The following is a 14,196-nucleotide window of genomic DNA, read 5'->3' as shown; positions in this document are numbered from 1 at the left end:
ACGTGTTTTTATCCATTTGAAATCTACTACTGCATGTATACGTTCAATTTGAGCCAAACCGGTCCAAGCAAATGCGTCCAACTGCCCCCAAAGCAGTCTACTTTACTCAACCTATTTATTTACGCCACTGTATTTTAACGTTGGTGATAATGGTGTTACGTCAAGAGATTGCTATAAAAGCGTTTGAGAACCACCGAGTTCCTACATGGCAAGAAGACCGTTAGTGGCACTCGACATATAGCAACAAGCTAAACCTGAAACGGAGACGCTGAAAGTGGGTGTTTTGCCCCCTAGTGGAGCAGAGGTGAACACCACTCTTTCAATAAATCGATTCCCCACAGTGCTTGGAAATGGAAATGTATTTATTATTATTATATCGAGCTACTACTTGGTGATTACTATAGAAATAATACTATATTAGGACAAAATAATCACAATATTATTGAAACGTGATGCTGAAAAAAACACAGATAAAGCTCCACTTTCTATTAAGTGTTTTTCTATACACAGGACTCAGTGGAATTCCAGTGCAGTGGTCGTTTTTACTTCCTAGTCAGGACGGAATATGCTGTCGCCATTTACTCCCACGGAGACAGAGCACCGTCAGAGCCATATAGAGACAAACCATAATCAACTTTACCAATCACACTCCATCTCGGACCACTTATTCCACATAGAACGGTATCACTAATGCTGGACATCACACAAGTGCCTCTCAGAGTTGTACGACGCACGACTCCAAAGCAAGTACACATTCATTTATTTATTTATTTATTTACTTAAACTGATATATTTCAGCCTAATGAAATGAGCCGATACAAGCATTCTTTCACGTCTTTAAAAAAAGATTTTTTGCTGGAGAAATTGCTCTGTAGGTCTTTGCAGTAGCTTTTAAAATAAATATTACAGAGAAAAACACGAGCGGCACTCTGTCAACCCACAGACCTAAATCAGGTCTGCAGGCAAAATAAGTGACATTTAAAAAATGTCAATCTTCTCTTCCTTTAAAAAATGTGATGCCTCGTGTGCTCAGGCCAAAAAAGAAGAAGAAACGATGTAAAAAGAGTTTGGTGCTGTCTGAGCCAGGGTTATTACAGTTGACGGAAACAAAGTCTAAAACTAGCAGTGAAAATAACTTCATTCTGAAATTAAGACCATCTGAAGTTTTACTTTTGATTTACCTGCAGGTATTAAAGGCTAAAGAATGAAATGAAAGGATTTGATGTCAAGGCTTTATCTTAATACAAGCAAAACTAAGACTAAAACTACTAAATCATTAGTTGAATTAACTAAAAAGTAAACTGAAATTTAAAAAAAGCAAACTGAAAAACTAAATAAAGATGCAGAAGTGACCTGGTGGAGGGTTTAGTGTGTGTGTGTGTCAGGATGGGGGTGGGGTTGTCAGGCAGATGACGATAAGCACAAACTTCAGCTCTTTGATCACAAAGCTTCATCCATCTACTGTCCTGACCCAGTGTGTCTGATAAAGTCCTCCACAGATGGATTACAAACACACACACACACATTGAGACAGACCGTGCTAAATATTGCTTTACCACTTTTACCCAGAGCTGCTAACTCTCAAACACACACAGGTCAAACTCTGTTACTGTACACGCCAACATAAAGTGAAGCAAATCCATCTTCAGAGCAAGAGGCCCCCGGTGCGCTCACTCTCTCCTTCCCCCTCCTCCCGTCCTCCGCCTTTTTCCTCTTTTTTTTGCTCCTCCGTCTTCTCTCTGGCCTGATTTCGACGAGAGACGAGGGGTTAAGGAGGAACAGACCCTCTGAAGAGCTGCCTGCTTAACCTCCGACCTCATGGCGTATGAGAAAAGAGCGAGAGAGAGAGAGAAAGGAAGAAAGAGGAGGAGGAGGAGGAGGAGGAGAGGGGTGGGAGAAACGACAACCAGAGACATACGACTACGCAATTAAGTGTAAACTCGGCCGGATTAGAAGTTCAGCAATCCGAAGATAAATCTGTCTCACTGCTCTCCGTTGTTTCACAGCTATAAACCGCCAAGCAGGTGGAAGAGGTGTAAGAGGTTAAGAGAGAGACGTAGAAACACGAGATGCCAGGAGAGACGAGAGAGGGAGGGAGGACCACCAACACCAACACCACCACCACCTTTCTTTTGTCTTCTAACCCAGCAGAACCCTCCTCTTTAGGGGCAGCAGGTTGACAGTGAGGGGGTCCAGCTGGGCCAACGACGGCAAACAACCTGTCAAAGATAAGAGCGGGCAGGACAAGGTATGCACGGCACCCACGCTGCTCTAGGGAGGGGGATTCGCTGCTAAGTGGGACAGTTTGAGACAGTAGAGTTACGTACACTTTTACACAATACTTTACTGCTTTGTTATCAGGTTCCCACATATTCATACGTGCATTGAAGCTGATAAAGTGCACGGCACTTTAAAGAGTTTCCACTTCCCAACGTGCTTTAAATACCACACGAGGAATGTTAATAAGCTTGCCCCGCCCCCCCCCCCCCTCGCTCTCTTTGTTGCCTAATCACGACACAAGAACAATACGAGCAACTAACGTTTTCTAAAATTTATTCCATTTCTGTATATAAATCTGTATTTGTTTCCATAGAACAGAAAAAAAAGACAAGTATTTATCACCATTTGACTGGAGAGGGGGGGGTGAAATGAGAAGTTAAAGCAACATATTCAAATCTAGAGCAATAAATACTATTATGAGGAGGATTAAAGGTGAATAAAACAAACATTTTCCACATACATTCACTCACACACGCACACGTCAAATTCACAGAGGAATCATGATTATCTGTTCTCGGTTTACTCCTTAATTCATAATTACTGCATGAATAAACCTGGGGGGGAAAAATATATAGAAACTGCTTTATCATGACACAAAAATAACCATAGTTTGCACAACAACAACAACAACAGAAGGAGGAGGATGAGGAGGAGCCACAAATGTTTTTTTTACAGTGACGTACGTGGACATAGACAGGAACATCAACACCTGCCTGTGGGGAAATGGTTGTAGAGTAATGTCGAAAATGGAAATGAGGAGGACTGATTAAAAACAACAGAGCTGGCGCATTGACACGATCACAGTCATTAAAGAAAAGTGGGCCATCGCGCACACAGAGAAACCCCGGCTGGTGAATGTAGAAAGCTGATTGGTCGGCTGGGGGGTGACCGAGAGGACAGCGTTGACAGCTGTGCGAGGAGGGCTGAGATGTGCGTTTACCCAGAATGCAGCGTGGAAACGGTGTTTACAGGTCCTCCAGTCTGAAGTGTGGTCTAAACAAAGTGTTTATCGCTACAGTGCAGCGCCCGCAGCTACTGCTGCTGCTGCTCGTCTCACTGGAAATTAGCTCATAGCATCCTTGAGTCGAGCTGACAAGTTTTACACGCGCACACACACACATGAACCCGCACAGACAACTCGTGTCTTCTCTCCATCACTTAGACACTGTATGAAGCTGTGTTTCGTTCCAATAAAAGGAAGAAAAAAATGTCTCCCTCAGGCTCTGCTGGATTATTTTGGTCAGAAAATGTTACCGCTCGTCCGACATTGATTCATATTTTTTAATCGTCCTTGATGATGCAAAGCGAGGGGCGTCATTGAGATGGGGAAAACGACCTGATGCTGTTCACAGTCTGTCCTTAAAGAACTCACAGTGCAAAAATAGTGATGCTGAACGAAGCTTCACGTCACGTCCAAGTCCGGCACAGAGGGGGGAAACGGGAATCACAGATGAGAACTTTAAACACAGCACAAGGTCACACTTTTCACAATCACGTTGGAACACCAATATTGAGTCTAGGAGGCTGCACTCCACTCCGGCACTCCACACCTGATGTGTGTCTCTAGCGTGTGGTACAGAGGAGGAGAGAGGTTGGCCGTGTAGCGAGGATACTCTCGGAGAGGAGGGCTGACCTGCCTGCTGTGAATGTTTTGGGAGCTCTGAGACAGAGGTCCAGAGCTCTGGTTCTGGTAGGGGTCGTGGGCGGCGATGTGTTCCCCCAGCAGCGGAGAGCCCTGGTGGGCTACGCCGCTGAGGCGAGAGCCCTGAGGGCTGGAGCTGTAGGGAGGATGAGGACTGTAGTGTGGGTAGGACTCCATGGGGGGGACGGCAGACGGGAGAGGACAGGCGTACGACCAGGACGCACAGTTGAGCTCGTCCAGTCTGGGCTCTGACTCGGCGAACATGCACGCCTGACGCTGTCCCATGTCTGAGCTGTAGGGGGAGTCGGTGAGGCCCAGGGCAGCGTTGCTGGATAAAGCGGTTGGAGGAGGGGCGAAGGAGGAGGGGGGATAAAAAGGCTGGCCTTCACTGGACGAGCTGCCTGTGAAGGGTTTCTTGTACTGGTGTGTGCGGTTTCCTGAAGAGCAGTTCTCCTCCGCTACAGAGACAAAGAGGAAACGTGTTGATTTTTCTGTTTAGCTTATAATCTTTGATTTTCCCCATTTGTTAATTCAAGAAGATGAGATAAATATGCATGTGTAAAGAAAAGATCGATGTTGGACGCTGCAGACATTTGGTGATTTTTGTTTCTGGCTTTGTTTTTTCATGAACAGAAACAACATTACATCTAAAAATAGATTCTGTCAAGCAATACTATCAGTCTCCCATATCTGTAAATGGACGATAACTCCTTATTTCCACACAGCCATCTTTATCACATCTCCTCTAAACTGCAATCTCTACAAAACTACAAAATGTACAAGCAAACAACAAACCAGCCACAGCCTCTGTCTGTCTGGGTATAAAACAAATCACTTTCCACACTTTGTTTCTCTCTTTCTGGTTTTATACACTCTTTATATACTGTATTTTCTCCTGTCTTGCATTTGTGCTTGTTGTTTTAATGATTTGGACCAGGAGTCTGTCTTAAATATTTAGAAATGTGAGCAACAATTTGTACCGATTCTTACTTGACAATTATTACTATCACTGTTTCAACCAGGAAGGAGGGGTATATAATAATATAATAGGTATAATAGGTCATAGTTGCTGTATAATATCCAATATACAATTACATGCACGGTTTAATCAAGCTAAGGCCATAGTTTGACTAAGATGTACATCTGACTCCACCTCCATAGGTGGCGCTGTATCTCTCTATAAGCTAGTGATACAAATTAGATGGAGCATGGCTCTTCTGGTTGCTGTGTTGTCCAAAGAAAGACATCACCGCCTACTTCTGGGTCAAAGACCAGGGAGGAAACTCCAGTCCGACTAATACAAGTCGGACAATACAATACAATACATATACAAGCATGGAGTAATCGGACTATGAATCGCTTTATCCAGGTGTGTTAGTCTGACAAAGCTCGATTTTATTCGAACTAACATGGCATTAAGAAAACCATATGATTGTCTTAAATCAGACTTTTAACATGCATGTAAACTTCCTCTTACCTTTCCTCTTGGTGCAGTGGTAAACCTGTGGCTGCTGGCTGTGCTGCAGGTGAGGATGAGGCAGGGCGTAGTGTGCGGGGGGAGCACTCAGCAGCTCCTGGGGGCTGCTGCCGTTGTTGTTCTCGCAGCTGTAGGGCGAACGCACCGCCTCGGGGGAGACCCTCAGTCCCCGACCCTCGCCGCTGAAGGGACTCCCGATGGAGCAAGCTCTTTGACGGACTGTGCTGCGAGGGACGACAGGGAAGTCCTTACTGCAAATGGACAGAGAGCGATTTACAACATAAGCATTGGATATTGTTTTGGCATCAGGTATGCTGTTTAAATGTACAGTGAGCAAGAATTAGTGACATCTGATACAGATTTGCTGATCTCTCTGTATCAGGGAACGACTGTGGCATATAATTACCATTTCATCAAAATGCACAATTTGTGGAGATGATGGAGCCTCTTTACTTAAGTAAATAAAGCCTGCTAAACAACCTTTACCACTGTTTTTTTCCCCGTTTCTTGTAAGTTTGATTCCGTGTTCTCGAACCTTTCAGCTTCGATTTCCCTTTTGTACACGTTGCCCTCCTCGTGAACTCTGTGGTATGTAAGAGACAGCGGGACACATCTCCTCGACTCTCACTAAGATAGTGACACACAATCTCTCTCTCCCTCTCTCTCTCGCTTACACACAGTAAGAGAGTAAGAGAGGCGGTACAATTATGAGAAAATTTGCTGCTCTAAAAATAAACATCCAGCCCCGTGTCACTTCAGATAGACTTGATTCTTCTCCTCTACTTTCCCCCAGCCCCACAGTAACACAGGGATGCTCAATATCAACCTCCCCCCTCTTCCTCTTCCTCTTCTCTCTCCCTCCTCTCTGTAACAGCAGCTCTCACTGGCTTCCTAAAATCTCTGCCTTCCGTAGCAGTGCTTGAATGGAAATGATTTCAGCACACGCGCACACACACACACACACACATGCACACCATGTAAGGCCATCAGCTGATCAGCAGTGACTGTCTAACACACGAGCAGCAACATGATACTGTATCGTCGCTTTTTGTTTGTGCTGCACATTTTTGCACGACATTTCCAGCAGACGTCAACCTTCAGGTGACGATGTCTCGCATCCCTTTACGTCACCTGGCTGTGCTCAGTTGTGTCTGACCGTATGTGTCCAGTCATCCTACAACTCATGATGCCGGGTGAAGGAGGAAAACAGAGGACAGATTTTGTGACCTATAAAAAAAATGGAAACAATTGCACACAAACACTATCCTAACCTCAACTTAACCACAATTCAAATTAGACCTACATTTGCCAGCTCTTCAGAAATAACAGAAAAGATTCATAAGAGGTAAGAAATGCAAGTACACACACACACACACACACACACACACGTTTGTGCAGCATTTGTGTGCAGCACCCTAACCTGTAGACATAATGCATTTCCTAGCACCTTTCCCTAAACATAACAATCACAACTAAATGCCTAACCCTTATCATGTTAGGATATAGGGTTACTAGGCTAACATGAACCCATTCATAAAACCAGGTCTTAACCTCCTTTAAAGTTGTGAGGACCAGACAAAACTGTCCTTACTAACTATGGCAGAGGTCTGTGGCCCAGCACTTAATATAAAGTTATTATGAGTGTATTATTATCATCATAATTATGTCAACTTTTTATCATTCCAAATCAAAACAAACACTTTTATTTTGAAAATTATGTGAAATCATATATATATAATTTCCACTTGAACGGCCTAAACTATACTCAGTGGCCCCCAGGTCATTTTTGGTCCTCACAAAGATGCACATAGAAATGTACAAAACACACACACACACACGCCAGTTTTGCATTCCTTGTGTGGACACTCGCATACATAATGCATTCCAAAGCCCCTTACCCTAACCTTAACCACCACAACTAAATGCCTAACCCTAACCTACACCTAATTCTTACCCTAAAAACAGGTCTTAATCATCAAAAAGCCTGTTAAGGTTGTGTGGACCAGCCAAAATGTCCTCACAAAGATGTTTAAAGACATGTACACAGACACACACAGACACACACATAGTTGAGTACTCACCCTTGTAGTTTGGCCATGCGGTGCAGCTCATTGTCATCGCTGCCCCTGAATCCTTTTGCAAAAGGGTTGTTCTCGATCTTCAGCTGCGTTATCTGAGCACGAGACACAGAAAAGCTTCAGCTCGAGCACTTGTAGAACACTTCAGGTCACTTACTTTCATACACAGCTCACACACACACACACACAAGCACATTCAATTAATAACCGCTGCCCTCACTGACTGGAAGTCAATAGTTTACGATTAGTCAGAGCCCGAGCAGATGTTAAAAGCAGCCGAGAAGAATCCAAACATTCCTCAGCTGCTGACGTTTCCAACAGAACGGGGCCGTGTTCTCGCCAGCTGACACAGAATAAACTGTTTACTCAAAACAGTCACTAGGTTTAAGGATTTCCAGCCAAAGCTTTTAGAGGTCCATGGCGGAGGGGCTTTGATGTTCACTCCTCCAACTTTTCTCACTGATGTCACGGAGGAGGCAAAACCTTCTCTCTTTTTTTGTCTGAGAGCAGCTTCATTTGGCTGAAGAACACGTCCATCACACAGCAGGTGAGAGGGAACCTGACACGAGCTCTGGAGCAAACACAATACTGACCTCAACCAAATGTATACACAAATATAAGAGTTTACTAAATTAGACATAATGAGCAAAAATAAGCAAGTATTTCTTTGTCTTTCCAACTCAGTATTAATTCAACTAATTATACTATCGCCAATAACAATAATAATATACATTAGTAGCACTTTTATTAATAAATATGTATATATGAGATGTGTTAATTATATAAACTGCATGTATACTTTTTAATTAAATTAGAATTTACAATAAAATAAAAAACATATCGTCAGTGGCACTCACACTAAATTTGGGGCAAATTTAACAAGATTTAAATTAAAATTTAGAGCAAAATTCAGAAAACGTGAGAATTAAATGTATTTATTTAGGTTACTTATTTGTTTTGTACTTTATAAGAAGAGTTAAAGTTGTCAACGTTTGACTTCATGTAGTGCAAACATGAGGAAAGTGGATCAAGATGTTATTACACTTACACACACACACACACACTGGTTTCAATGACTTCAGAGGACATTGCATTAACTTACATTAATTTACTCTAAACAAAACCATAATTACTAGTGACCTAATCCTAATCCTGACCATAACCTTAACCTAACACTAACCTCAGACTAACTTCAAAACATGGGGACTTTTTTTTATTTTGTCCCCATAATGTGACTGTTTAGGTCCCCACAACATAAGGAATACAGACACATCACTGTTTGTATTATAGTCTATATTTTGTATCCAGAAAGTTTGCAGTTTGCATCCTCATTGTATTCGTGTCCTGACTCAGTATTTGTAAACATGCCCAAAAATAAATGTTTATGTGTGTGTGTGTGAGTGAGTGAGAAAATGTAAGAAAGAGTCAAAGTTATAATGTACTGTATTTAATTTACATTAAAATTTTTATAATTGTTCAAATATTAATATCAGTAGCTTTTAAACCTTCCCTCCAGAGTGTTTAAAATACATTGTTTTTGTCACTATACGAGTGCTGAACCAAACCTTGTGGTTCTGGTAGGACGTCACAGCGATGAAGGCAGTCTCCGGGAAGACGTGGGTGCAGAAAGCCGTGTTCTTTGAGCCGAAGCCGTTGTTCTCGTCCGCCTTGACGATATGGAGGCGAGGCTGGTATTTGTGCATGGAGTTGAGTATTATCTGCAGAGGAGAGAGAGAGAGAGAGAGAGGGAGAGATTGAGAGGGTGAGGCTGACGGAGCTGTCAGCGTCTGCTGGTGTGTTGTGTTGTGTGGAAACAGCAGCAGATGATGGCACCAGGACTGGAGACAGTGTGGAGGGTATGAGCCCACCTAAAAGCGAAAACATACCCAGAGTTCTTCTCTGATGTGAAATATTTATTGACCATGAGACTTTTAATTTTTATATACACTTGATATACTTTTACTACAAATCAGCAGTTTAGACTGATGCCAGCTCAGAAGAAAACAAGTCACTTTTGTATAAACAAACATTCTCCAAGTATAGGCATGAATCATGTGTGAATAAAGGATTGAATATAAACAAGATCAGGTTTTAATCCGCTTTGATAAACAACAACAAAAAACCCATCAATTCTTGGTGTCATGTTAAAGATACAGTAGGCAACATTTAGCAACATTACATCCCTTATCTCATGCTTTTAGATATGTTAGAGACCATCTATAGAACTTAGTTAGCATCACAACTGAAAAGATGTTTATTTGTCCACTGTGGGTGACTGTATGGAGGTTCAAAATGGCCGCCTCTGTATAGAACTGTCCTCAGCCATTCATACAAGTGGCTGATGTCCACAATGGTTCAGCCAAAAACCTGACCACTAAAAAATGTTGTAATCATTTGATCACACACACACACACACACACACACACACACACACACACACACACACACACACACACACACACACACACACACACACACACACACACACACACACACACACACACACACACACACACACACACACACACACACACACACACACACACACACACACACACACACACACACACACACACACACACACACACACACACACACACACACACACACACACACACACACACTAGTTGAACATTTGCTAATTTAGTGCACATCTGTTCTAAGTTTTAAAAACTGTGGTCATTAAACTGGTTTAGTTGTGTAAGCATCAGGACACTCCGTGCTTCACTTTGAATATAAAAGTGTAAATTAATACCAGACCGTCTAATGTTCAAAAAACAACAACAACAGTGTCACTGGTTTGATGTAAATAACACAACACACATTAAAGTGTTACATTTGAACCAAGGTGGCTGTGGTTGTATTATTTCCATTACTATTGATTAATGTAAATTAATGATGCACGTTTAGTTGTGTTCAAGTAAAAAAAAAAAAAACAAGAAAGAAAAAGTCTTTGCTTCATTTACGTTTATGCCTGAAACCAAGACTGTGGTTCATATATACAGTATAATATTTCTAAAATGACAAACATGAGTCACAATTGTTTATTTAAAGACTAAACATGCTAATGTTTGATATATAAGCAGCTCGTCTCAGTTGCGTTGCCCATAAAGCGCAACTTTGAAACGGGTCTCAAACTCGTGGCCTGTGGTCCACATGTGGCCCCCCCACTTGATTTGATACAAATACATAAAAAGTTATGAGTTTATTTCGGTCTGTTTTTTATTTATTTAGCATGGACATAAATATGTTGTCTACTGTGAACTTTATGTCATTCCATATCAAAACAAACGCTTTTATTTTAAGATTTTTATGCCCATATTTGGCCACAGCTACTTTTTCCACTTGACCTTGCCCTCCCTGAGACAAGGTCCCTATAATTTAGAATGATAGTGTTCTATAATGATCGAGCTTACAAACACAGACAGATTTATTTGGGTTTTTTTCAACTCCGAATAAAGAAACAAACAAACAAAAACAACAACGTAAAACTCACGTGTCCAAATGGGTCCAGGTGGTTGTTGGTGAGTTTGAGCTTCTGGAAGGAGACGAGCTGGCGGCTCCAGTGCGCACCGGTGGCGGGAGAGTCTGAATGCACGTAGAGTCTGCCCGGCATCGCGGGCTCTGCCTTTCCAGTGACGGTCCTTTAGTGACGGAAATACATCAGGTAAGAGAGGGAAAGAGAGGTCAGATCCTGACCGTGCGCTACTCTGCGCCATGACGCACGGAGGCCTGCTGCTGCTGCTGCTGCTGCTGCTGCCACTTTACTGTCTGTTTAGTTGAGTTTTCGTCAGATCGTCGTTAAGTCCCGTGCTGCAGAAATGAACTAAAAACACAACTTATAACCGTCTCAATTTATCGTTCATTTCCCATCTTCTAACAGAAGCTGTAGAAATGACGTTAATTAATAATTAACGTGTGTATTAAATAACTCGCACACACAGGCCTCGTTTGACCTGTGTTTCCGGTCAAATTAAATAATAATAAAATAAATATATTTATAATAACATGTAGTCCTATAGCCCATGGTTGTTTTTCGTTGAACATGCATGTAGTCTGACATAATTTCAGGGGATTCAATCTCCCACACACAGAGAGAAACTTTATCTCAGGAAATACCTTCAGACTTTTATCTCCGTTAAACCCACAGTGGCTCACACAGTGGGTTCATCCGCAATCCCTGCGTGTTTCCGGCGCGTTACATTGTATCTATAATAATAATAATAATAATAATAATAATAAAAAAATGAAAGTACTGATGGATCACTGTGTGTAGTCTGTAGCTCTGATCGGATTTAGTCTCTGTTGAAAGGGAGATTTTTAATCCGGTCTCTGTCGTCTGCTGTGTCCGCCCGGTGAACTCTTCACACTGTGATTCAACCGGCGGACACACAGAGACACGCGGGGGTGAAAAAAACACGGGAGTGAAAAAAAAAAAACCCACGGGTGACGAGGCGGTCACACAGTCTGCAGGCTCTGGGATGAACAGACGGTCAGAGCCACACTGATCCACTGACTGAGGAGGCGCGAGAGGAGAGTGACAGCTCCATGACACGTGCTCTGTACTATGATGATGATGATGATGATGATGATGAAGAAACACACAGGGATCAACGAGAATGAAATATTTAGGGAAAATATCAAATCGCGATTTTTGTGGCTGCGATTTCATCTACAGATCAGGTTATATATTGCAAGCAACTGGACTCCATATATATAATAAATAAATTAGATGAATGCGATTTCGATTTTTAAACGATTAATTGTTCAACCACATTTAAACAGACTACTTTACACGAGTAGTTGATACATGGAAATTATACAAAATTAGTGAATAATCACACGTTATTGATTTATTTTCCCCAAACAAATCGACCAAGGGCTTCTGCAAATAACGATTATTTTTGTAATCGTTTAATCGAGTATTTGTTCGTCCAGAAAATGTTGAAAATCGTGGAAATGAATAACACAATATTGCATGTTATTGAACTTAAATAATTTATTTGTTATATGGAGCTAAAAACTAAAAAATAATAATAATATATATGGAATATATACGTGTGTGAATATATGTATACACATATGTATACATACATACATGCATATATACATACACACACATATAAATATATATATTCATTGTGTCTAAGTCAAAAGATATTAGTCTTACCAGTGAAAAAAAGGTTACATAATAATAATAACAATAAAAACAACAACATTATTCATCATTCAATCTGATGATGACAATGACTTAATAATATTCAGTCTAAATATCTAAGTATATTTGCATTCATGTAAAGTGTTGATATAATATACAAACCATTTATTGTCTGCGAATTTGTAGCGATGATCGTCTCTGGGGACAACGTCCATGAGGAGGATGTACTTGGTTTTGGGGTTGAGGCCTGTGACCTTCACCTTATAGCCGGGGAACATTCTCCTGTACAGAGAGACATAACATATAAATGTATATACAAACTGTGATTCATAGAATTCCAGGTATATTTTAATCATGAATGTAGCTACTTTTAACAAAACAAAACACAAATGTATAAGGGCTATTTACCAAAAACAGTCAAAGTGAACATTTCTTGGTCCTACCTTCCAGCTTTAGTGATGATCATTTCAGTTCCCACGTCATCAAACTTGCTCCAGAGTTCCCTGTCATGAAGGGAAACTTTGATTCCATCCATTCCCTGCAGCCAAACATAAACACAGCTCACTACAAAGAAGAAGAACAGGTCGTCGTCTTTTCCTCAAAGTCAAGATTTATTTTACCTGAGCTGAACTTTGTTTCCCACTCAAAGTTAAATGTATTGCATCTTTATAGCTTATAATAAAAATAGGTGTATGATTATTCCTAGTAATTGATGTTTTTATATGTTATTCTCTATTTTTGCTCAATATTATTGTTATATCTTATTTTTGTGCACCATATATGAAGCTCCTGCAGTTTTGTTGTACATGAAGCATTTACACACTCACATTTAAAGTGTTAGTTCACATTAGGACAAAATTCATGACAGAATAGATTCAACTCATTTCACAATAAAAGGAGTCAAATACTCTTAAAAGTAACAATTTTAGTGTTATATTAAAACCAGCACAGTTAATTTCAACACTACTCCTATGTTAAACAAAATGTGTACTGTCCCTGTATAATGACAATAAAAGCTTTCTATTTTATTCTATTCTCGCAAAAAAATGTAAACAAATATTAGTTAATAAAATAATGCGTTGACTCCATTTAAAAGCCTGTTATTCTGCTACTTATTTGGACAATCACGACAATAATTGAAGCATGCATGTTATTAAAATACATAATAAAAAAAAGATGATTGATACCTGTTGACTGGACGCAGTCTGCGGTGACGCAGGTGAGTGGATGTTGTAACCGGGATTTTCCTGTTTGGTTTGTTTTGGAGAATCCGTGCAGTCTGAGTCTGGACGATCAGCGAGGCCGAACTGGTCCCCACCGTTAGCCATGACCCACTGACGCACACACACACAGAGGTCATGATTATAATACTGCGCAAAGCGTCACAATCCCTAATCTCTTTTAATTTAGTTAAGATTATTTAATTTCATTCACAAATTAAAAAACCAAAACAGTTTAAAAAAGGAAACAGATTTGTCCAAGTCTTGAATGGAAAGGAGCAGAAAGAAGAATAATCTTATTTCCTCTGCCTCCCTTTAGCACAATGGACCAATTCTACATA

At 40.9% G+C, this 14,196-nt stretch overlaps 1 protein-coding gene across 1 annotated transcript; it reads right to left on the bottom strand.

Moving 5' to 3' along the window:
* Positions 1–3,796: 3,796 nt before the first annotated feature.
* LOC310939979 (T-box transcription factor TBX5-like) lies at positions 3,797–13,963 on the bottom strand (the record flags this gene model as incomplete). The annotated part of the gene is made up of 8 exons (XM_083904873.1): positions 3,797–4,380; positions 5,400–5,650; positions 7,481–7,572; positions 9,043–9,195; positions 10,974–11,121; positions 12,798–12,917; positions 13,079–13,173; positions 13,823–13,963. The coding sequence occupies 8 exons, from the start codon at positions 13,961–13,963 to the stop codon at positions 3,797–3,799; spliced, it is 1,584 nt and encodes a 527-aa protein (XP_083760999.1).
* Positions 13,964–14,196: the final 233 nt, after the last annotated feature.

This window comes from Microchirus variegatus, assembly GCF_963457635.1.
Source record: "Microchirus variegatus genome assembly, chromosome: 18".
NCBI classification, from domain to species: domain Eukaryota; kingdom Metazoa; phylum Chordata; class Actinopteri; order Pleuronectiformes; family Soleidae; genus Microchirus; species Microchirus variegatus.
This window is presented reverse-complemented; position numbering and strand designations above follow the sequence as displayed.